Source organism: Leguminivora glycinivorella, chromosome 1 (genome assembly GCF_023078275.1).
Source record: "Leguminivora glycinivorella isolate SPB_JAAS2020 chromosome 1, LegGlyc_1.1, whole genome shotgun sequence".
Lineage (NCBI taxonomy): Eukaryota > Metazoa > Arthropoda > Insecta > Lepidoptera > Tortricidae > Leguminivora > Leguminivora glycinivorella.
In genome coordinates, this window is record NC_062971.1 from 26,825,779 (window position 1) to 26,851,211 (window position 25,433).

The 25,433-nt window shown below is 38.5% G+C and overlaps 1 protein-coding gene across 1 annotated transcript; it reads left to right on the plus strand.

Moving 5' to 3' along the window:
* The first annotated feature begins 1,982 nt into the window (after positions 1 to 1,982).
* Positions 1,983 to 20,516, plus strand: LOC125225624 (nose resistant to fluoxetine protein 6-like). Its single transcript, XM_048129431.1, has 13 exons — positions 1,983 to 2,222; positions 3,095 to 3,404; positions 3,936 to 4,115; positions 4,948 to 5,027; positions 5,475 to 5,674; positions 6,177 to 6,291; positions 6,722 to 6,936; positions 7,738 to 7,925; positions 9,409 to 9,553; positions 10,992 to 11,169; positions 18,088 to 18,230; positions 18,658 to 18,763; positions 20,269 to 20,516. The coding sequence occupies exons 1-13, from the start codon at positions 2,075 to 2,077 to the stop codon at positions 20,355 to 20,357; spliced, it is 2,097 nt and encodes a 698-aa protein (XP_047985388.1). The 5' UTR covers positions 1,983 to 2,074; the 3' UTR covers positions 20,358 to 20,516.
* Positions 20,517 to 25,433: the final 4,917 nt, after the last annotated feature.

Sequence of the window (25,433 nt, forward strand, 5' to 3'; positions counted from 1 at the left end):
GCAATCTATGAATGTCGCACACTTTTAAAAAAATAAGATATTTTAATGCCCTGAATCGTACAAGGCTTCACTTACTGACTCTAATATTTTTTTAAGGGTTTTAGGATCAATATTAGAATTTTTTTGAATATCATTATGGATGAAAATTGCACAAAATGCATATATACATCGGCAACCACTTTGTTTTTAGACAAATACAAATAATTTCTTCTCGAATATTTTTTTGACTGAACACTGCTTAAAAAGAGAAATACCTAAAGTTCGTGCTAAGCACGCACAAAACATTATTTTTATATTTGATCAATAGTCTAAAAACTATATTCAAAAAATAAGCAACATGAATATTATCGAAACCTCAAAAGTTATCGCTACTACATTCCTTGATTAGAATTGGCATGATTAGATTTGGCATAAATTAGCGCGTAATCGTGAATTACACGAATTAAATATGAGTAATTCCATAATTATGTCTACATTGTCTACCTATGTATAGTTGCTTGTGCAGGAGCTCAAAATGTCAACAACGGTGTCGAATGAAAAAAATATTTTCCCCTCACTAGCTCGGAAACACGTGTTTTGTCCTTTAATACCAGCGGGTAAAAATGCATTTTATCCACTAGTGGGTAAAGTAATTTGATCTTGAATAAAGTCAAATTAACTGCTTTAAAATTGATAAAAGTAGGTGAATCTAGTAATAAAGATGATTTACCACCTGTGGAACTACTGGAAGTTGTGATAAACGCATTTTTTGCGTTGTAGTTTCCTCGCCATAGTGAGGGCAAAAGTTTTGTGTTACACTCGGGTGCAAATGTATTTTACTTCTCGTGTGTTAAAAAACTCGCAAGTTCAGGATTCTATTCTCGAACCACTCGCTTCGCTCGTGGTTCAACTATAGAATCCTTTCACTAGCTTGTTTTTCAATTCCACACTCGGCGTTAAAATACAACTTTGCCCCCTTGTATAACAAATAACTATTGCTTTAGTGGAATTAGTATAAAAAACCAAAAATGGAGCCATCCAAAGTTTACTGTAGATGTGAATTTTTATCATAATCTGTGTAGTTATTATTATTATTATTTTTGGGATAAAATGATTCTGTTCTTCCCCTCTACTTGAAGAACCTCAATATTTTTAATTTTTAACAAGCAGAAACGTCTCTAACGATTCTAAACATTTTTATATTAAAGGAAAAATTGGAAAAATTTACGCTTCCGGCGGGACTTGAACCCGCATCATTTTAAAGCGTAAATTTTTCCAATTCAGACGTTTTTAGTGCGTCATACAAATTTCCACTTCCTTTTAACAATTTTAAGAGTGATTTCCGATACAAAACCATTGTTCTGCCTCGGGCTCAAAGTTATGTACCTACCAAATACATGTATTAACATATTTGGTCTAGTTAAAGCGTGAACAGGAATAAACAGACGGACATAGTATAACATAAGGGTTCCTTTTGTACCTTTTTGGTACGGAACCCTAAACAAAATATTTTATAGGTTTTACATGTTCTTACTCCGGAATGGTGTCAATATAAAAATTAATTCAGCATTTCCGATATTTTCGATGCATACTGAAACGAATACCAAACCTGGATAATGATGCTGCTTCAAGAAAAGTTGGGAGCTGTCCCCCTCAAAATTTACATAAAAAATTTGGATGTCTCCATTTATTAAATCTACCCAAAAGAAAAAAGAAAAAAAAGAAGAAGGAAAATCTCTTGTTCACGTTTCGCCCTATTCTTAGATCTTCACAATACACTAATAGACTGTTGAAAAGATTATTCAATCTATACTTAACACGTTCACTATCTTACTCGGAATTTTAAACCTTACGGCATTGTAATAAGATTTTCCTTAACACAGACGTGGGGACATTGACACGTGTTAAACATTGAAAACACTTATTCATACACTAGATATAAAGTATTTAAACCACTTCAAATCCGTTCATTGGCTGTAAGTAGATGAAGCATAAGTAGGTAATACTAACGTTGAAATACGATTTATTTGTACAAACACTGTTATCAATCCATTTATTCAGTTCATAAATAATTGTTGCTCGATCGTCTATCAAAATGGTGCGCTGGGTATTCGTAATCTTACTAATAGTCGGTATTTTAAAAGTGTCTTCATCCGAAAATCTTTACGATGATCATTTATATCAAAGTGTATTGGACAATGTAACTTGCCAGCGACATTTACAAGAAATGCAATCTTTTCCATGTAAGTGCCTACTTTTGTAATTCCTCGACCAGGGGGCCGATCTTTTAACCTCACGGCGTTCGAATTCAGAAAATTGTCACTGAAAATAGTAGGCAATTCACCGTTTTCAACCGGTATTTTAGTGACAGTGAGACTCAAAAATCGGCCCCCGTACGGTAAATCTGCAATTGCACGCAGGCGGTGCACGGTGCGGGAGTTCTATATTATCCCGAGGGAGTTATGGAATGTTTACTACCGTTTTTAACTCATTGTATTTTTACATGTTTTATATTGCAAGACTGCAAATGTGATGAAAAACATTGAGTGTTACTCAGGTCGTAAGAATATTGCAAACTCGAGTCTTTAAAGCTTTCGGGATTTAACTTACTGTCGTTTGTAATTTTGAACTTCCGCCCCATGCTGCACAACGTACTCAACAAAGTAACAGGGCTGAAATTAAATAACCAAAAAAGATTTGTTAAGTAAGGTAGTCACTAGGCACCAAAGACATATGTAACTCCGTATATAGACGGATAAGGTCTAAGAAAAAAACGTACCTCAAAGCCATAGAGAATAAGGTACGGTGACCTAGATGGCGTTACACCTTTGGGGAACGCTCGGTTAGATGGCGCTAATATTAATATTTGACATTTTAACACATATCAAGCTAAAAATATGGGCCAAATTGTCAAAACTGAGATTCAAAAGTTTTAAGCTTGTGTCGAGTGATGGCAGTCTATGCACTGTGATTACACATTTTACTTTGACAGTAGCTCTCTATAATACTCGATCCTCTTTGCTAGGCACATAGGCATTGTGTAACCAAAATCTTTTAAACCGTTTTTAAGGCGACTGATTTTCGTGAACTTTTCAAATCTGTTATTTTATTTCAGTTTTTGATGCCAGCGGCGGGATCCCCCAGAGCATCACGCTCGGTGGCCAAGGGAGTCTCGGCAACTACCATCAATGTCTCTCAATCACCCAGCAAATCCCAAACGACACGATCATCGGGAAATACTGCATGATCGGAGTTCCCTTACAGCAGAGCGGCTTGAGCCCCCCTGCTTTCGATCCTGGTGCTATATTAGGATTAAACAGAACTCTTTTTGAGCTGATTAATATGGACGAGAACGGCACTGATATTGAGAAAGTACTTCAGTTTGAGAGAGCTGTGAGGGTCGTTTTGGGACATGGTAATTTCAGGTATGGATGACCTTTGTTGGTGGCGATATTTTAATGCCCATTGTCAGAAAGTATTAGGTTTAGCCAACATGGTTATTCGGGGTAATTTGCTTAATTAGAAGGAAGCATGAAAATCATTGTGGGGACAAAAAAGAAGTGATGTGGCAACTGTTTGCGAAGTGTTGATTTTTTTACGCTTACCTATGTACGCTTATATATTTCAAGTGAATCGGTTTAGCAATAAAAATCACTCTTCACACTGAGAGAATTTTGCATTGTGAATTTAACAAGTTTGACTTGTTGCGGTTTATCCGTTTGAATCAGCCAAACGTATGTTTAAAACAATATGTGTCAGGTTGTTTTTATAAAATCGACTTGTTGATTCAAATATATTGCCGATTCAAATGACAAGTAGCTTGTTGTTTGAACCAAAAAGCACGTAGGCGCTATTTTAACCAAAAAACTTGTTGAACGAACATGAAAACTGGTTGTTTTTTCTCTCAGTGCAGTACAAGTTTTGCTATGAATATACGCCACTTTAATTTTTTCCAGAGCTTTGCCACCAGGCACTCAAGGCGGCTTGGAAGTAAAAGTGGCAGTCTGTTTACCAAGAAGCTGTACAACATATGAGGCAATTGGGCGGTACACAGATAGGCTGAATGTGTCTTACAGCGACCAGTATTGCCGACTGCCCGGGGACAAGGTTTTCTCGACAGTGGATTATATTGGAGTGTGAGTAAACTACCTGAACCTGATGGCAGTATGTCGCCGCGAGATATGCCAAACTGTATTAATGACATAAGGACGGGTAGTCTATCTCGGGCGACGGCCATCATGTGCTATTGAACCTTATCGATAGGGACTATTTTATCGTCTATCGCGCGACCATGCTTCCCGTGCTGCCATTCTTAATTAACAATTGATATTTACGCATCCAATGGTTATAAAAATGGTGGAGTGAGAAATTATTTCTACAGGTTAAAACCTCGTTTTATTTTATTTTGGCTAAAATAAGTAGGTATTCTAACATGTACCATTATTATAAGGACGACGGACGTTAAAATCTTAAAAATGTATACTGTTAATGTTTAGTTTAAAACAAACCAAATTAATAGTTATTTGTTATACAAGGGGGCAAAGTTGTATTTTAACGCCGAGTGTGGAATTGAAAAACGAGCAAGTGAAAGGATTCTATAGTTGAACCACGAGCGAAGCGAGTGGTTCGGGAATAGAATCCTGAACTTGCGAGTTTTTTAACACACGAGAAGTAAAATACATTTGCACCCGAGTGTAACACAAAACTTTTCCCCTCACTATAGCGAGGAAACTACAACGCAAAAAATGCGTATAATCACTGCTTCCAGTAGTTCCACAGGTGGTAAATCATCTTTATTACTAGATTCACCTACTTTTATCAAATTTAAAGCAGTTAATTTGACTCTATTCAAGGTCAAATTACTTTACCCACTAGTGGATAAAATGCGTTTTTACCCGCTGGTATTAAAGGACAAAACACGTGTTTCCGAGCTAGTGAGGGGAAAACAATTTTTTTATTTATTTTCAGAGTTACAATAGTGATTTTGGGAACGCTTACTGCTATAAGTACTACTTACGATTTATACATCACGTTCTTCCTTGAAAAAGGTAATAACATTTATTTCAACTCCGTATTTTTAGTCAGCAGTTGCGTAAATGTACCAGTAAGTATATGACACTCTCTACTGCCTATGGTCCAAAAAGTAATATAATAATTACATGTTTAATTTAAATGGTCTTCATCATCACCGAAAAAAATCTTGATGTCAGACACGAATTGACCACTTGCCATGGAATAATTTAATTTCGGGCCTTTTATTTACAATATGGGTGTATCAAACTGTATTTGGAATCTAGTCTGTGTTCCCACATGACTACAATCCAGGTCTCTTTAAAGCAAGAGTAAATAGGTATCTCATAGGTAAGCGTGATCCACCGTAGACCGCATCATCACTTAACATCAGGTGTGATCGTGGTCAAACGTCTACCTATTCATACTAAAAAAAAAAAAATTGGAATCAACAGGAAACTGTCAAATATTACTATTTTTTTCAGCTCCTGCTGAAACAAACAAGCTTCTAACGAGCTTCTCAGTATACACAAACACACGTCGTTTGTTCACGTTTTCTAAGTCCCCGGGGTCCATCGATTGCTTGGACGGCATGCGGTCTCTTTCGATCCTTTGGGTAGTTATCGGACACACATTTACAAATATCTTCTCTGGAACCACTATCAATTTATTGGATGCGTTTAAGGTTCGTATTATTTTTATATGATTTCATTATTTTGTAATAAAACAGTTTGTTATAACTTTCCCTGCATCTCATGACTTAAAGTTATTATAATATGTGATATCACCCTTAATGAAAAGTCCTTTTAGTAGTCACACTGTAAAAAGAGAAAATCAAATGCACAGATAACTATTCGTAATTATAAATATAATGTAGGTATACATTCGTATTCATGGGATACAATAAATAAGTACTTACTTGAATTTATAAAGTGTCTCAAGGTTATTTCTGTTTACGAACAGCGCCATCTAGTGTCGAGTAGCTGCACCTTTTTACCAACTGCAGTAAGAGCGGTTTCGTATAAAACGTCCAATCCAAATCCGTGAAAATAAGATCCGTAGTAGATCCGGCTATTACAGATCTTATTTTCACAGATTCGGATCGGACGTAATGCAAAACCGCTCCAAGTAGTCCAAGTCTATTGTCCAATATTTAATTTTCATTTTAGTTTCTCTCTTATTTTTAGTGGACTTCCAGTTCAAAGGCTACGTGGTTTACAGCTGCAGTGCTATCTGTGGATACCTTCTTCATGATGAGCGGTCTTTTAGTTGTCTACACGACTGTAAAGAAAATGACGCCAAGTAAGTAAAATATTTACACGTGCAATTTAAATTTCAATAAACATTGTAATTTAATTTTTTGCTTCAACTTCCTCCACTTAAAAAATCATGTCAATTCGTCGCTCTTTCCGTGAAAGACTGACAAATAAATAGACACACACTTTCCCATTTATAATATAATATTAGTATGGATTAGGAAGAGGATTGGCCGCGTCTTTGTATATGCCACGAACTTAAACCTGTGTGCCTAGCAGAATGCACAAACGCTCACGAAACACTCACGATAATATATCTCTTTCGTAGCTATCTTTCTCTATCGCTCTTGCGTATTGGTGCGACAGAGCCAGACTACGTTTCTGCGGCGTTTCGGTGGCGTTTCGCGTCGCAGAAATGCCATTTGGCTACGGGGCCTGGTACAGTTATTCAGTTAACGAATTATGTACAATTTCAGTGTCACTAGTGAAAAACATCCACCTGTTCTACCTCCACCGCCTGTTGCGAATGTTCCCGTTGCTGGCTGCAGTGGTGCTATTCCAAGCGTCTCTGTTCCATCATAGCGCGGACGGACCCAACTGGCCTACACTGTCCAGCAGCATACAGAACTGTCGGGATTGGTGGTGGTCCGCGCTACTGCATGTGCAGAACTACGTCAACGTGACTGAGATTGTGAGTTTCTACCATTACACTCCCTTCTCCCTTTCCTTTGATGGCTGCGGTGGTACTGTTTCAAGCGTCTCTGTTCCATCATAGCGCGGACGGACCCAACTGGCCTACACTGTCCAGCAGCATACAGAACTGCCAGGATTGGTGGTGGTCCGCGCTACTGCATGTGCAGAACTACGTTAAGATGACTGAGATCGTGAGTTTCTACCATTATATTCCCTTCTACCTTTCCTTAGCTGGCTGCGGTGGTACTGTCCCAAGCCTCGATGTTCCATCACAGAAGGACCCAGCTGGCCTGCGCGGTCCAGCAGAATACTATGTCGGGAGTGGGGGTGGTCTCTTCTACATGCTTGTGCAGAACTACATCTCCTTCTATAAGTTCTGCCTTCCCCATAGCTGGTTGCAGTGGTATTTACTTAGTGGCCACTGAGCTTGGCCACACATGGAAACACATGGAAATTTCCAAACAAAAGGATTCTCTCCATTCGATATGGAATATTAGTTAATATTGCGTCGTGTCATAACTTATATTCCCAGAGCTACCATTGTGAGCGTCTCTCTTGATACTAAGGTGACTAAATAGGTTTAACTAAATGTGATTTATGGTGTCATTTAAATAAGTAGGTATAGGTACAGTCAATCAATTGAAACCCTAGGCCACTGTAGAACTATGCCATAGTGACGTTATAAATTATAAATCATAGTGTAAGAAATCTCTTAGTGCTTTATGCTTGTCATTTTGACATGGTTTTAGATTGGCCTAGGGTTCCAATTGGTTGACTGTACATGTGATTTATATTGCAGTGCCTCGACCACACTTGGTATCTCTCTGTGGACACGCAGCTTCAGATATTGTCGCCACTGGTGCTGTTCTGGGTTCTTCGAGGCCGTCTTTCCGCTTGGATTGGCCTGGCCTGTGGCCTCGCGGCTTCCATCATCTGTACAACCACTTACACTTATATTAAGAGCTATACGGCAGTATCTATGTTGGGGTAAGTAATTTAATTAGATAGGTAATTAAATGCTTATTGAGCCTAGCTAGGTAGTGCCGTACGAACACACCTCGGACACTGGCGATTAAATATATGAAAGAGGCGCGTTCCTAGCACACAGTCTAAGTTCATGTAGGTGAACGCGTCCTATGCTTGTATGAGTGAAATATGACAGACAGGTCGACTGTTCGCGTTTTTGACAGGCGGTATCTGTGAGGTAACCGAGAGGGGGTGGCCGGCACTTTCAGCAGGGAGCGGGGTGGCCATACTGTACGATAGTACTTTTTATTATACTGTGGTACGAGTAACTAGTATCCGTCTAGTAATTGGCTAATTTTCTTTTTTTCGTGGCTTTTGCTCCAATTCCATTAAATAGCTAATATTTTTATATTAAAGGAAAAATTGGAAAAATTTACGCTTCCGGCGGGACTTGAACCTGCATCCTTTTTGCAATGGTTAAGAGCATTGCACGCTCTTAACCAATTGAGCTACGGAAGCCACGCCGGACATCGCAAATCTTTCCAATAGCTAATATACCCATACATTTCACGACTCTTCCCTTTCCGAACAGGCCCCGTAGCCGAATGGCATTTTTACGACGCGAAACGAAAACGAAACGCCGAGAAAAATAGTCTGGCTCTGTCGCGCCAACATGCAAGAGCGATAGATATCTACGAGCGTTTCGTTTCGTGAGCGTTTGTGCATTCGGCTACGCACGCAGAACCTATTAGCATTTAACTTGTCTGGTACCTACATCAAATAATAGGCTACTTGCCTCCTAGTCAAATCAGCTTCTTTTTAAGAACTGTCAAAACGAAATTGAACGACTTGCTAATATGGAATTTATATGAAATCGAATTCAGTGACGTCACGGTCAACTCAGTTACTTTATATATTTCTACCTGACTTATTAAATAGAAATTGGATTTAAAAATAACTTCTGTCCAAGTTTTTCTTCTAATTATCTGATGCTTTATATCGTGCATGGTATAATAGTTATTTGTTATACAAGGGGGCAAAGTTGTATTTTAACGCCGAGTGTGGAATTGAAAAACGAGCTAGTGAAAGGATTCTATAGTTGAACCACGAGCGAAGCGAGTGGTTCGAGAATAGAATCCTGAACTTGCGAGTTTTTTAACACACGAGAAGTAAAATACATTGCACCCGAGTGTAACACAAAACTTTTCCCCTCACTATAGCGAAGAAACTACAACGCAAAAAATGCGTTTATCACTGCTTCCAGTAGTTCCACAGGTGGTAAATCATCTTTATTACTAGATTCACCTACTTTTATCAATTTTAAAGCAGTTAATTTGACTTTATTCAAGGTCAAATTACTTTACCCACTAGTGGATAAAATGCGTTTTTACCCGCTGGTATTAAAGGACAAAACACGTGTTTCCGAGCTAGTGAGGGGAAAAACATTTTATTTTAAATACAGTCAAGTTCCCTATTATATTAATCATCTAACCATATGTTACAGCTTTGGTTCGAACATAGGTTTAATATCGGATTACTTCAAGCACTACTACGTCAACACCCTGACTAGATCGCCGCCCTTCGTCGTCGGCATGCTCTTGGGCTACCTACTTCACGTTTGGCGTGAAAGTCCAAGGAGAATACCTAAGGTATCTGTCTACCAGAAACTTTAAGTAATAATTATAAGTATTGCTTCTACCGTTTTTAGGGTTCCGTAGTCAACTATTAGGAACCCTTATAGTTTCGCCATGTTTGTCTGTCCGTCCGTCCGTCCGCGGATAATCTCAGTGACCGTTAGCACTAGAAAGCTGAAATTTGGTGCCAATATGTAGGTATATCAATCATGCCGACAAAGTGCAAAAATAACATATAAAATGGAAAGAATGGAAGCCCCCGCTTGCTTGCGTCAACAGATTTGGCTCATATTTCACCGATCCTCTTCGAGAACACGGTGATCCCCCTGTCAGCACAGGTTAAAAATCTCGGTCTCATTATAGACAGTGGTTTGACATGGGAGCCTCGTGACAGACATCAGTAGAAAGGTGACAAACACATTACGGGCGCTTTACCGACACAAAAACTTTTTACCAGTCAGCACTAAAACGCTTCTCGTACAGTCGCTGATACTGCCAATCATTGATTACGCTGATGTATGTTGCACCAACATTACACAAGCCTCGTTGTCCAAGCTTGATCGTCTCCTCAATAACTGTAGGTATAAGATTCGTTTTTAATCCTCGCAAATATGACCATGTCTCCGCTTTTCGCCGTAAACTTAATTGGCTCCCAATTCGTGAACATAGGTCATTGCGAATCTTGTGTGCTCTTTATTCGATCCTATTTGACCCAGCTGCGCCCAATTATCTCAGGACCAACTTTCAGTTCGTAGCGGCTCGGCCGGGTTGTGTGCTCCGTGCTTCTCGTACGCTGAAACTGGCTGTCCTCCCTCATCGCACTGGATTCTTGTCCAACTCGTTTAGCTGTCAGGCAATTCGTCTATGGAATGCCCTCCCTCTGCCTATCAGGCAAGCTCAGAGTAAACTCTCTTTTAAAAGCAAGTTGCGTAAGCACTTATTTGCAAACATTCGAGATTAAAGTCTACTTGATGTCTCGCACTAGGTACATTTATTTATTTATGTATATGTGTATTTTATTCATATATATGTATTATACTAATATATATGTAGGTTTACTTATTGTACTTGTGTATGTTTATTTTATAATAGTAGGTATCGACTTGTATTTAATCGTTAAAATCTCATACTGGCTTTGTAATCTTGTGCACCAAACCAAACTAACTATCTCTGTTTTGCCCAATGGTTGACTGGTAGAGAATGCCTTAAGGCGTTAAGTCCGCCATTTGTACTTTTTATTGATAATTTGTGCAATAAAGTTTAAATAAAAATAAAAATGTTTTATTAGGGTGTTTTTTTTTCATTGCAATCCTAACGTGTGATATATTGTTTGAAAAATGAATGGGGTTTACGAAAATCATTTTTTGATATTGTTAATATTTGCGGCAATAATCGCTCCAAAAGTTAAAACAATTATCCCCCCCCCCACCTTAACCTTAAACTATATTTGCAGTGGCTCCTAGCAGCTGGTTGGTTGTCCGCCCTCGCCATCGGTTCTGGCATGATATACTGCAACAACCCGGCTGTGGAGTTTACGCAATTCTGGGCGAATTTCCTCAACTCCTACATGCGGGGGCTCTGGGCGATGGCTGTGGGCTGGGTCGTGTTTGCCTGTGCAGCAGGATATGGAGGTAACATCAACATTATTATTTATTACTAGCATTTGCCCGCGGCTTCACTCGCGTTAAATTCGAAAATTGCGAATGCTCATACAATTTTCCACCCCATATTTTAGGGAAGTGGGGGGTTAGAAACAGACAATAAGTAGCATATGTCACTCGCCGTCACTTCAAGTATCTCCACTTAATAACCTAACCACAATTTTTAACCGTCGCCTCATATCTCTCAAGAAGGACGGTTATCAAGTCGTCTGTATGTTTTTTTTTTATTTTTTTTTTTTTATTTTTTATGTTTGTTCCTCGATATCTCCGTCGTTACTGGACCGATTTTGAATTTTTTTTGATTGAATGTATTGGCAGGGTGCAAAGCGGGTGGAGGGGGTAGCTAAAACGATCACAGCGCACACTACGGCCAAAATTGACATCTTAGTCGCTGACTTACGCTGTCAAATCCATATTGCTGTAAACATTTTCATATAGTTTTTGAGATAAATTTAATATGGGCCTAGTAAAATTTGTTATGGTGAATTTTAATAACTCCAAGAAAAATATCGACAAAATTTTAGCTATTTCCATGACCGTGGTGAAAACGAAACCACCGTTTAAGTGAATAATTGCCGTAAGAAGAAAAGTGTCGTCCAACCTCTGAAGTATTACTTAAAAGTGCGTAATCTTTTGATACAAGTATTGAATTGAATTTACGGTGAATTCATAGTGCACATTTTATTGGAGGTAGAAAAGCCGATGTGGAAGCCAATCCCAGTTATGTTCCAAAATCATTTTATTTGTTTCCTTAAGTGTGCTCATGTGTACAAATCGAAACGGATTGACGAAAATGCGTAAATATCGACGTTTCAATCGGACGAAGGAGCACGAGAACAATAAAAGCAGAAGTAGTCCATCCGCTGAAGGCTTATCACATTTTAAATAAAATTCCTGAGAACTTATTTCATCGCATTGATGATTACATATTTGATGTGATATCTGCTAAACCTCCAATATTTTCAAGTAAATGAAACAAGTTTTTGTAATGTATACTATAATTAAAAGTTATTATAGCTAGTTTGTTTTTATTTTACAATAAACCTGTACCCTGTAAATGATATTTATAATACCTATAGTTAGCCTATGAAAATGACATAGCATAGCAGTGAACTGATCAACAATTTCAAAAACAAATGATTTATTTTATACTTTATTGCACATAGGTACAAATGGTGGAAAAAAGTCTTCAATCTATAGAAAATGCCCAGCTAGCACCATTTCTTGTCTTTATTCATTGTCTTAGGTTGGAAAATGATTTCGTGAGCGATGGCACGAAACCCCGTTTTAGTCACCAGTTTGTTTATTTCTCACTGAAAACAACAATTTTAATGTTATTGGCGATAATGTTGTAACCACCATCTGTACTGTACTGTACTGTGACTACACCAGCCAGCAGTTACTGCTGCAAGGACGCAGAGGCGCTGGTCCTAACAGAGAGGGAGGGACGGGAGGCTCCTCGAGCTTGCTCAAATGCACGTACCGGCACGATACAGGCCGCCGGTCAGAGGCGTATGCTGGGTGTGCTAACAACCTCCGTCCTGGTGAACCTGTACCGATTCAGGACGCGCCTTCGGGCCTACTCGTGTATTCCGCCCGTCGTCTGCCGCCCTGGCATGTCCGGCTGACCCTCCTGCCCGAGACACCGGTGAGCCAATAATACGGGTGGGGAGTGTGGGGCGTTTGCAGTCAGGATGGGGATCGACGGGAGTAGAAGAACCAGACCGAATACTAGCATCGTGCCCAGTGTAGGGAAGATGGATAGATATGTGTGTAAATATATACGAAGGGATGGCGACTGCGGTTAAACTGTTTCCCGGTTTTTTTTTAATGTTGAGATTGATTGTTTGTATCCAAAGCCATTGTAGTTGAGTTTTCTGTAACTCCGACGAACCCATATTATCCCTCTTTCTCGTAATTCTTCCAAGGAGTCTCCCTGAGTGTAGTAAATACTTGTCGATTGCCACAACACTTAACTATATGGTAACTAAATAAATTACACTGAAAATTCAGTAAATATTTTCACTCTAATAACTGCTTTCGCTGTAAGGTAAAACTGAGGCAATATAACACGATTTTAGTCTAGTATTTATTTTTATTTTTATTAACAGTACTACTTTCTTCGACCGGCTATGCAGCCTCACGTCATTCTTGGTGATATGAAGAGACAGGGTATATAATATCTGCGAAGAGGGTTCCGCTGCTCTGCTGAGCATTCTTGGGATACTGGGTTATTTTTCTGTTGATATTGTTTCATGTCATTCTTTCAGGACCCGGTGAATTTCTTCTTGTTCTTGGCAGACGACGAACACGGGAGGTAGCAGAAAGAACAATTTGAGTGTCCTTCATCTATGAGTAGACTTGGCGACATAAGAGTTCCAGTAACTTGTATCTACTGTTGGCTAAGTGCAGCGTAATGTTGTTGGTTGTAGTTGTAGACCGCTAACAGTTCGAAAATTTGCCATGAGCGGTGATGACACGTCCGCTGATGTGATAGATGAATGACGTTTTGAAGCGCAGTTCCTCTTAAAAAAACCGGCCAAGAGCGTGTCGGGCCACGCTCAGTGTAGGGTTCCGTAGTTTTCCGTATTTTTCTCAAAAACTACTGAACCTATCAAGTTCAAAACAATTTTCCTAGAAAGTATTTATAAAGTTCTACTTTTGTGATTTTTTTCATATTTTTTAAACATATGGTTCAAAAGTTAGAGGGGGGGGGACGCACTTTTTTTTCCTTTCGGAGCGATTATTTCCGAAAATATTATTATTATCAAAAAACAATCTTAGCAAACCCTTATTCATTTTTCAATAACTATCCAACAATATATCACACGTTGGGGTTGGAATGAAAAAAAATATCAGCCCCCAGTTTACATGTAGGGGGGTACCCTAATAAAACATTTTTTTCCATTTTTTATTTTTGCACTTTGTTGGCGTGATTGATATACATATTGGTACCAAATTTCAGCTTTCTAGTGCTAACGGTTACTGAGATTATCCGCGGACGGACGGACGGACGGACGGACGGACGGACGGACGGACGGACGGATGGACGGACGGACGGACAGACAGACATGGCGAAACTATAAGGGTTCCTAGTTGACTACGGAACCCTAAAAACAGTTTCTTCTAGTTCGTGGACGACAACCAAGTTTTCAGTTCCTTACTTTCATGATTCATTCAACCACTACACATTAGACACTCGTGCACAAGTTCGCTTAAAGAAAGCACAATAATAAATAAAACAACGATAGATTACGTGGTATTAGTCACTCAAAATAACTTAATAATCACCTTACAGCTACTGTTTCGTCACATTCACATGTACCACACCCCAAGACACTCGATCTCGGCCATGTGTCGTTTTAGGTACCTAGAACTTAGAGAGTAAATATAAATACATTTTTGGGGCTGGTTTAGCCTGCTCTGGCAAAAAAGCTATTTATACAATAAAGCTGTGTATTCTAGTAGGTAGCGTGGGTTCGACTGCCATATGGTTCGATGGGCCTTTTGTCTTAGTCATAAATTTGCGTCTGCAGAGATTTGAAGAGGCATTTGGATGACCCTATTCTCAATAGAGTATTGCGTTTATCTTTTATGACACTTGACCGTGTTTGGCCGAATAGCGGTGACTGGAGGCCAGATGTGTGCAGTGTGCACGCCTTTACGAGGAAAATGTCTTGTTTTTTTTTTGAAAGTAATTTATCCTTTTCTATACTGGGTAGTTATTGGCTTTTTATGAGTTGGGATTGCAATATGTTATGTTGTCAAAGTTACCCTGATAATTCCAGAGAAAAATCCTCTTTTTTGGGTCTCAAATAAGTTTGTCTTATATTTCCGGCTAGCAATGTATCTTCGGGGAATTAATGGGTTGAGTAAGTACCTAAAGGGGTGTTATGTACATATGACTTTATAATGTGTACTTAGTATGTACATTATTATATGTTTTTCGAACTATGATATTTCGTTGCAGTCCTTCGTTATAACGGTACCAATAATATGATAATATATATTATTTAGCGCAAAGAAATAGTAAACTAAATGTTTTGCAACTGGCCAACTAAACATCGCTATCGGAATTGAGACCAACGTGCCTTCTTAAGTCTACGTTCCTGTCTAGTGTGTACCGTAACTTTCATTCTAGGGACACAATTAACTAATATAAACTACTACATAGTAAAATGACCTAAAATCCTATAACCTAAAATCTTATGATAAATAAATAATTTGTATGCTACATAGTAAATGTCATATACATATGTATAACCGCGTCTTGAGCCGATGCGGGGCTCTAGTGATAGATTTGAAATCTAAGTTAAACTAACGGGCGTGTGATTAGATTGATGTGACATGTATGCTTTGTGGTGTGCTTATTAAATAGTAAAATATGGTCATGGTATATAATTTAGGCACAGTGTGTAGTATAAGATTAAAATAGGCATATATAATTGCAATCCCCTGATGATAAAAGAGTATTAACGTGACCGCAGCTTTGAGTCCCCGTGCTGACTCATGGGGGATATGAGTACCAACTCTTAGGTTTGGTTCCCAAAACCAAACATAGTCCAAACGATATACTTTGGAGCACCGGTATTAGCACTAAGGCTTTACAGAGATGGAACGAGCTCACCAATTTAGTCGCGGTGAAGGTGTGGGTGACAGCTGAGCTGAGCTGCCGCTGCTCCTCGACGTTGGGTCGTAGACACCGGGCCCGGATTAGGCGAGGACGAGAGCCACCGGCACTGGCACCCGCTTGGCTTGAGTCGCTATTTAGTACACCTAAACATTATTTGATCTAACACTGTCTCTAAAAATTTTTGCAACTGTCACTGTAAGTATGTAAACCCACTTCACACTCGTAAACTCATACTGCGGATTGTCTTTGTGGTTGCTGCTGGGTGTTTTTGGTCTCTCACTGTCTCTAGAAGTTGGATAAATATTAAAACACATGGCACACTCGTGACGCGAAAACTACAAACTACATAAACACACTAGGAATAGGAACGGATCGTAGGCCGCGGTCAGTCGGTTACCACCCGTAGAGTCGTCGCGGGCTCTTTTGTTTTGACCGGGGTTTTACAACCCTTGAGGGACAATTGCGCTCGCAGGGATGCGTCCGTTCACCACGGCGTCCCAAACGAGACTCCCGGCGATAATGTTGTAACCACCATCGTCCAAAATTGTCTAATATAGTAAAATAACACAAGATTTCATTAATTTTTTCACAATTTTTACTTACTTCTCGCTTAACAGCGGCGACAATATTGTCCATAATGGTCACCTGTCACGTGGCGTGTCGTCGCGCACGGTCCCAATATGCATACAGATTGGTCCCATTTTTCTCAGAACCTAGTTCTGATGATGGGATCCTGGAGAAATCGAGGGAACTCCTCGAATCTGAAAGGCATACATATGGTGATTTTTGTGTTTTTAAAGGAACAGCATGTATTTAGGTACGGAACAGTGACATTTGGTGCAGTGGAACTGCTGATGATGGCCAGAACGGAACTCTTCAAATCTGAACGGCACGCTTATAGTGACTTTGGTACTTTTATAAGAACAGCATGGACTTTCGTCCAGAACAGTGACATTTGGTGCAGTGGAATTGCTGATGATGGTCAGAACGGAACTCCTCAAATCTGAACGGCACGCTTATAGTGACTTTGGTATTTTTATAAGAACAGCATGCACTTTCGTCCAGAACAGTGACATTTGGTGCAGTGGAACTGCTGATGATGGCCAGAAGCCAGAACCAAACTCCTCAAATCTGAACGGCACGCTTTTAGTGACTTTGCCATTTTTATAAGAACAGCATGCACTTACGTCTAGAACAGTGACATTTGGTACAGTGGAACTGCTGATGATGGTCAGAACCGAACTCCTCAAATCTGAACGGCACGCTTATATTGACTTTGGTATTTTTATAAGAACAGCATGCACTTACGTCCAGAACAGTGACATTTGGTGCAGTGGAACTGCTGATGGTAGTCAGAACCAAACTCCTCAAACCTGAACGGCATACTCATAGTGACTTTGGTATTTTTGTAAGAAAAGCATGCATTTAAGTTCAGAACAGTGACATTTATTTAGTTATGTTTGTTAAGCATATTGAGTTTTGAAGTCAAAGTTTGTCAAGCTTCGATTTCTTATAATATTTAAATCGGATTCATGAGGAATTGAGGAAACTCCTCAAACCTTAACGTTATACGTATATTCATTTGTGTTGCCATCTAATAATTAAAGCATTAAAAGCAGTTTTAAAAAATACTTACACATTTCTACATAATCCAACATTCGCAAGTAGCTTTCACAGAACCCGAAAGGCGACGGTTTTTTTTTCTTAAAAATTATTTTTTTTTGTGTTACACTCGGGTGCAAATGTATTTTACTTCTCGTGTGTTAATTTAACTCGCAAGTTCAGGATTCTATTCTCGAACCACTCGCTTCGCTCGTGGTTCAACTATAGAATCCTTTCACTTGCTCGTTTTTCAATTCCACACTCGGCGTTAAAATACAACTTTGCCCCCTTGTGTAACAAATAACTATTTTAGTGCTGGAATTTTTGAGTTCGTTTCGTCAACTCACTGTCGTGGTTCAGGGATTTTATCAAATCCCTATACAAATCTAGTGAAATGACAAAACGTGGCGTGTCTATTGGCCGATTTTGTGATATCACTAATCAGAGTCAGGGATTTAGTCAAATGACTGAAAATTTCTAGAGAAATGATGAAATGGATTCGCCATTTTGACATCCTGCATTTGATCAAATCTCTGTTTTGGCCATTTCCCTGCGACATATCGATTAAAAATTTTATTTTAAAGTAAGACAAGTCTAGATTTTTCAAAAAGGTCTTGTTACATATGACATTTAACTCCTGTGCTTTATTTCAGGGCCCATAAACTGGTTCCTATCCTTAACGATGTGGAAGGTTCTTGCTCGCATATCCTACGCCTTGTATTTGATCCACTATCCGATACAATTCATTATTCGAGGGCAGAGTGAGGTGCCTTACATGTTCAGCTTGAGAAACGTGGTAAGATACATATTTTCAGATATTGCTTTTGAAAAATAAAACCCTACTGTGTCTTCTTTGATTACATATTATCGTTATTCTGCGTATTGTCGTTATTGTCCTGTAATTTAAATTTTAATGTCGAGTCTTTTCTGAACCACCGAGTACTCAAGTGTAAAGTCCACCAGGATATTTTTTTAAACTGTAAATGGGCTTACTCATGGCCATAGACTAGCCGAGGCAAGGACGTGGCCTACGATGGAGCTCGCTCGCCCAGAACAGGCACCTGTTTGAGTTTAATTCGTATTAATATAAAAAATTAGATTTCATAGGTTTTTTGTTCCTTGATGTGGTTTTAAATTAGCCCTAGAAAATAATTGTAGTAAATTGGAAATTTCTCCATAAAACTGTTATTATAAATTGAATGATCATATCCATATATTTTCAGTTCTACCTGTTTTACACGGACATTTCACTGTCGCTGATGCTGGCGATTGCTCTGTGCGTGCTCGTTGATGCTCCTTTCTCCACTATACAGAAAATTTTACTACAAGGTATGAAACATTTATCTATCTGTTATCTGTTCCTCGTCTATATAGGTGCAGAAAAAGTTTACTTGGAACTTTAAAATGGGTGAATCAACTGTTCCTTGCCTGTTATTGCCATGATTACGGTCCCCCGAGTCACGCTGGACTTATGCAAAATTATGCTAGTGAAATTATGCAAGCATGCATGTAGTCCATGTTTGTAGGTGGAAAATTAAGGAAAGGGCTTGTTAACACCAGAAAAATGCATGTTTGCATAGTTTAAGTAGCATAATTTTGCATAAAACCAGCGTGACTCAGGAAACCGTAACCACGGTGTTTTCAGTCAAAGGAAATAGTAAATCCAATGTACTTAGGATATGTTTAGGAAAATCAACGATAGAGGGCTTGAAAAACAATTATATTCCGTAGTGCAAATTGTTCGCTAGATGTCACTGTTACCCCCGCAAACTAGGTAATGACTTGTTGTCGTAAAATGTATAAGTATTTTTTGATGTCCAAATTTTTCGTTAGATGTCGCTGTACCACCCGCAAACTAGCGAATGGCATTCTACGGTTAATGATATGTAATTTTTAAATGGTAAATCTTATTATTGTCGTCTTTTTTAGGGTTCCGTAGTCCAATATGTATATCAATCACGCCAACAAAGTGAAAAAATAAAAAATGGAAAAATATGTTTTCTTAGGGTACCCCTCCTACATGTAAAGTGAGGGCTGATTTTTTTTTTCATTCCAACCCCAACGTGTGATATATTGTTGGATAGGTATTTAAAAATGAATAAGAGTTTATTTACTAAGATCGTTTTTTGATAATATGAATATTTTCGGAAATAATCGCTCCTAAAGGAAAAAAAAGTGCGTCCCCCCCCCTCTAACTTTTGAACCATAAGTTTAAAAAATATGAAAAAAATCACAAAAGTAGAACTTTATAAAGACTTTCTAGGAAAATTGTTTTGAACTTGATAGGTTCAGTAGTTTTTGAGAAAATTACGGAAAACTACGGAACCCTACACTGAGCGTGGCCCGACACGCTCTTGGCCGGTTTTTTGGCTTATAAGTTCGTGTAGAAATAGGTTATTTATGTGACTGGTTGAAAGATTCCGCCATAAATATGTGGCGTTCCATGTTTAAAGGGTCCACATGCTTTATGTGCTATAAGGAACCTTTAGGCATGGAAAGTCACATGAAAAGTTGTCGTAACTTAATAATAGATGGCGCTGCATTCGAAAACCTTGACTGATAACTCTATACCATACTCAACCAAACTATTCAATATACTCTATGACCGTAACCATGGCAGTAACTGGCAAGAAAAAGTTGATTCACCCATATACACCCATATACATGTTAAACGTGACGATTTTCTTCGGAGAGTAACTATATAAGAGCGTAAATATCTAAACTAGATCCTTGAGGCAGCGTCCTGAGGAGTTTCAGGACGAGATTTTAAGCTCACAAGAATGAAACACAAAATGTATTCATAAACATTTCATGAATTTCTTTTTTTTTTTCAGGAAAATCAAAACAACCGCCTACTAATGGACATCCACCTCCTAATGGAGTATCCTCATCCACCGAAGTATTAGTAACAGTTAACAAATAAGTTTATGCTTTAATTTTACGATAAGTCTACGTTAACATTATTATGATTGTATTGTTGTCCTACTGTTAGTTTGTAGAACCTTATTCATGTATGTACTTATCTATTTAATAGAGAAGATGTATCTCCTCATTATAGAGAAAGTAATCTATTTAAAGTAAATTAATAGTTTTATTACTTACTAGACGTGCCCGCGCGGCTTCGCTCGCGCAAGTGATCGATATCCTAACACTTTCACTATCGGTAAATAGTTAGTATGAAAATAACTTGTTATTTACCGGTTTCTCGGTAATTCCCATACAATTATTTACCTGTTTACATGCCCTAATTTCAATGCCATATCACCCATATAACAGTAGGGTACACTTTTCAGTTCAGAACCGTGAACGTGTTTAAATATCGACTAATTAAATATACGAGGGCTGATTGAAAAGTTCGCGGTTTAAGTATGAAATCAAAACCAAAGTTTTTTTATAATATTTTTATTTCTCTACGTAGTCCCCGTTAAGGTCTTTGCACTTATTCCATCTGGATTCCAAAGCCATTATACCACTTTAAAAAAAAAAATCCTCCAGGCCTTCAAAATAGGTATCCACTTCAGCTTGGACCTCGTCGTTGGTCAAAAATTTCTTACCACCCATGTGTTTTTTTAAGTTTGGAAATAAATGGAAGTCCGATGGTGCCAAATCGGGTGAATAAGGCAGATGCGGCAATAATTCAAACCCGCAATTATGAATTTCTGCCATTGACTTTAGTGACGTATGCACGCGTGCATTGTCCTGGTGGAAAAGAACTTTCTTTGTCAGCACTCCAGGTCTTTTTACTTTCAAAGTCGACGTAAAAGTCGACGTAATCGACGTAAAAGTTCGCAATAATAGTCCGAGTTTATAGTCGTACCTTTTTGGAGATAGTCAACCATTATTACACCCTTTGCGTCCCAGAACACTGATGCCATAACTTTATTTGCCGACAAAATGGCCTTTGCCTTTTGGGTGGCGGAGATCCAGCACGAACCCACTGTTTTGATTGCTGTTTAGTCTCGGGCGTATAGTGGTAGACCCATGTCTCATCCATAGTAACATATCTGTCCAAATAGTCTTGAGGGTCAGCTTCATACAGGTCTAGACAGTCGCGTGAAATTGTTAGACGAGTGATTTTTTGTTCCACTGAAAGGAGCTTTGGAACCCATCTCGCCGACACCTTGGAAAACCCTAATTCGTTAACTATAATATTTTGAGTTTTTTCACAGGAGATGCCTACGATGTCGGCTATTTCTCTCACTTTTAACCGTCGGTCTTGGATTATCATTTTGCATACAGTTGCCACATTATTTGGATTGGTCGCAGTAGTTGGCCTCCCGGAGCGAGGGTCATCTGCGATACTGACTCGTCCCCGCTTGAATTCAGCTGCCCACTTTTTTACCATCGTATATGATGGACCGGATTGCCCTAATGTACACTGCATATCTTCATAAATTTGTTTCGCAGTCAATCCTTTTCTATGAAGATATTTAATTACATCACGTTGCTCCAAATTGACCATTGTGAAAAAACTGCTTACACGTATTTTTAAATGAGAGGAAAAACTTATTTTAAAATATTGCATTTAATTAAAATTTCGCGGGATGACAACTAAATAATGACAGTTCAAAATGACGGCAGGAAAAAGAAACTAAGTTTTTTTTTTAATGGTCAGGCCGCGAACTTTCCAATCAGCCCTCGTATATTCTTTATCCTCATAAAGTAATCTGTTTAGCTTTACCGTAACCTCGGCGTGCTTCAGCCCTCGAAGGTTACATTGTCTACCCCAAAAAATTAACCATGTAAGTATAAATATTTTACTTTGGGAGCAAATATTCGTTCTTTTTAATTAAAAACATATTTGAGTACTAAATAAGGTGCATTAGGGTAATTCCGAATGACAGAAATGCTCTGGTAATTCCGAAAGGGGAATCTTGATATGCTGGAAATAATGGTGATTTTTACGCGACTTTCGTAATCAGACGACTTTCGGAATTACCCTAATGCACCTTACCTCAAACACTTCTTTTGAAGTAAATTCGCTCTTTAATAAAACAATTATTGACATACAATATCTCAGTGTAAATCTCATTTTTGGCAAACACTTATCAAAATTTTGGCAAACACTAATCACCTACTTATTCTTAAATTGAGATGGTTGACTCAGTCTTAATAATAAAATATCAGGGCGACCGAGCTTCGCTCGGTTCTATTTTAATATATCACGTCTTTAGATAAAAAAAACTCTTATAAATACAAAAATAAAAAAAAAGACAAAAAACAAAAACTTTATTTCTGGCCGGGATTCGATACCCTGACACCTACGATCTATCTGCGTACATTAGACCGACCTCGTACGACTGAACTAAGCGGAATCGATGCGCGCGCGGCGAAATTAACGACCATATTTTACGTTTACTAACGCGAAAGAAAAACTCATGAAAACTCGAAAATTCGCGTTTTCCGGGATCTAAGGCTACGCTAGATCGAATTTCACCCCCGAAAACCCCCACATAACAAATTTCAGCGAAATCGTTAGAGCGGTTTCCGAGATCGTCGGTATATATAAATAAACAAATAAAATATACAAGAATTGCTCGTTTAAAAGTATAAGATAAGATTTACCACAACTGGGCTGTTCTATGTTGCTGAGCGAGAACTCTTCAATAAATGAGGTTTCAGATAGGAAAGTCCTCCTCTTGTGAACTCAGTCATTTGCTGTCTCAAGCCCGCATGTTTCACAATTCATGAAAACATCTGTAAAACAGTTTTAATATTATTTATCGCAATTATTATAGAACAATCTATGCTGTTATAGAGTCAAAGCACATGGTCGGTTGTAATTCAACTGCTTGATGCGGTTCCCCGACCGCGGGTTTTCAGTACTTAACTTTAGTAACGGGTGCTTTGAGCCGTATATGGGTGTATACAGTTCAAAGATAAGTAAAAGAAAATTTATTTCGGAACGTATAAAGACATAAAAGGCAAATAAAACTAATGCCTACTAAATAAACCTAATATAAAACGAACCTTAAACCCTAAAGTTATTTATCTACTTACAATTCTAGGCATCGCCAAACCAAAATTCGTCACATTAATTTTCGTCTTTAGCCATGTATTTTCCACAGTTGACACTTGACTTGACAGTATAACGACACGACAGAACAAAATAGGACGTTTTATTTCCTGTCACTTCGAACAAAATAAAAACCGATACTACTGGAGGTGTACCGACATAACAAACTCACAAAACATAATAAACTTTCATCAACTTGAAGTTACGTACTCGCGAAACGAAAGACCGAGTATGTGCCGATTGGATCCCGAACATAGCCGAAGTTTTGAAATGGTGGTTTTTATGAGATTTTCGTTAGCTAATTGTAAAATAAATACGCAGCGTAATCGGCAGTTTTCATACTCATTTTCTATTCCTATATTTAGACAATAGATTTAAATAGTTCGGAAAGGACTTTTTTATTCTTTAAAAACAGATAGCAAAATCGCATTTTATCCACAAGAGTGCAAAGAATATTCGAAATCCGAACGTGTCATTAGTTACTTTTTTAAATATAATTTCTTGTAAAGGCATGTCCCAGACAGGACAATTTTCTCCCTGTGCTTAAATTGTCTTAACGAATCATGTGATGCGAACGTAAAAATAATTTCATATCGAATTGTATCCGACTAAAAACATTAAATTCAAACAATTTTATAACATGATTTTACCATAAAACACTTGAAATCGTACAAGAAATTGTATTTTTGACTCTTCCATTGTACTTATTCAGAACGCACCTTAAGTAACATTACAATCTCAAAACGCGTGAAACGGAACGCACCTAAATAGAATTTTCTTCTTGATTCTTAATTTGAAACTTTTGTGGTGTCGGTCGGTGCATCGTGAAAATTGTAATAAACGCAAATTGACTTATTTCTGTGCAATTATGTTCCAGTTGTTTTTATTGCGTGTTTCCTCGCTTTAGTGAGGTGAAAAGTTATGTGTTACACACGGGATGCAAAGTTATTTTACCTCGTGTGTATTGCAACACTCTCTACGCTCAGGATTCTATTTTTGAACTACTCGCTTCGCTCAGGATTCTATTTTCGAACCATAAAATCCATTCGCTAGCTCGTAGTTCAACCCTAGAATCCATTCGCTAGTTCGTGTTGCAATTCCACACTCGGTTAAAATACAACTTTGCTCCCTTGTATAACAAATAACTATTCTATTACGATACTTGCGTTGTATCCGAGAAACGTGGTCCAAAAGTTCTTAAAATTTGTAAGGCGCCATCTCGTTTCTTCCATCGTTTTTTATCCCTTTCTGGTTTTTCGTTTTTATATAAGTAAATTTGACCTATTAAGGGGTTACACGCGATGATCTAGTATACCTCGTGCATTCTCCGTGAACGATTATTTGCGACATACTCATATTTGACGTCAATAATTGTAGCGGAGATTTTACTCTAGAAGGGATGTAACAGCAATCTGGCTACATGGGTCTATACATATAACACAGTACAACATAGCCATTGCACCGACCATGAATCAACACTCGATGGGCGTACAATTCCATCTCAAATCTAACTCGATCTCATCTCTTGTTATGAATGCAACCTCTAAACTCTCTCAGGGAAAATTAGAAGGGCCCCAAGTCCCGTGGCTCTTATCGGTGGATGCACGGCACAACTGAATCTCCAAAGGAGAACTCATCGTGCATCCCGCAACTCAGCACTCTTATCTCATGCTCAAGAACTTGCGATGAGTACTGAGGTGGGAACCATGTGGTCCCCGACGAGCCTCCACAACAACCCCTACAGCTCATCCATCAGCCTCCATAAAGTAACCTCCAGTAACTCAAACCGATAGCATACCAGCCACCTCACATGTTGCATTCAAACTCGAGCTACACTCAGAATATCACTCAACTCAACAACTCAGCTCTATCTCAAGGTAGCTGTTAACTCATGGTCACTGCAATATCCATGAGTATATCAAATATAGCAATGTCTCACTTACCAAGAGCGTCGTACACGTGCCACACGGCGAATTACGTACC

Coding starts and splice junctions, on each gene's coding strand:
- LOC125225624 (XM_048129431.1), top strand. CDS start 2,075: ATGGTGCGCTGGGTATTCGTAATCTTACTAATAGTCGGTATTTTAAAA. Junction 11,170..18,087: donor CTGTGCAGCAGGATATGGAG/GTAACATCAACA, acceptor GCTTTATTTCAG/GGCCCATAAACTGGTTCCTA. Junction 18,764..20,268: donor ACAGAAAATTTTACTACAAG/GTATGAAACATT, acceptor TTTTTTTTTCAG/GAAAATCAAAACAACCGCCT.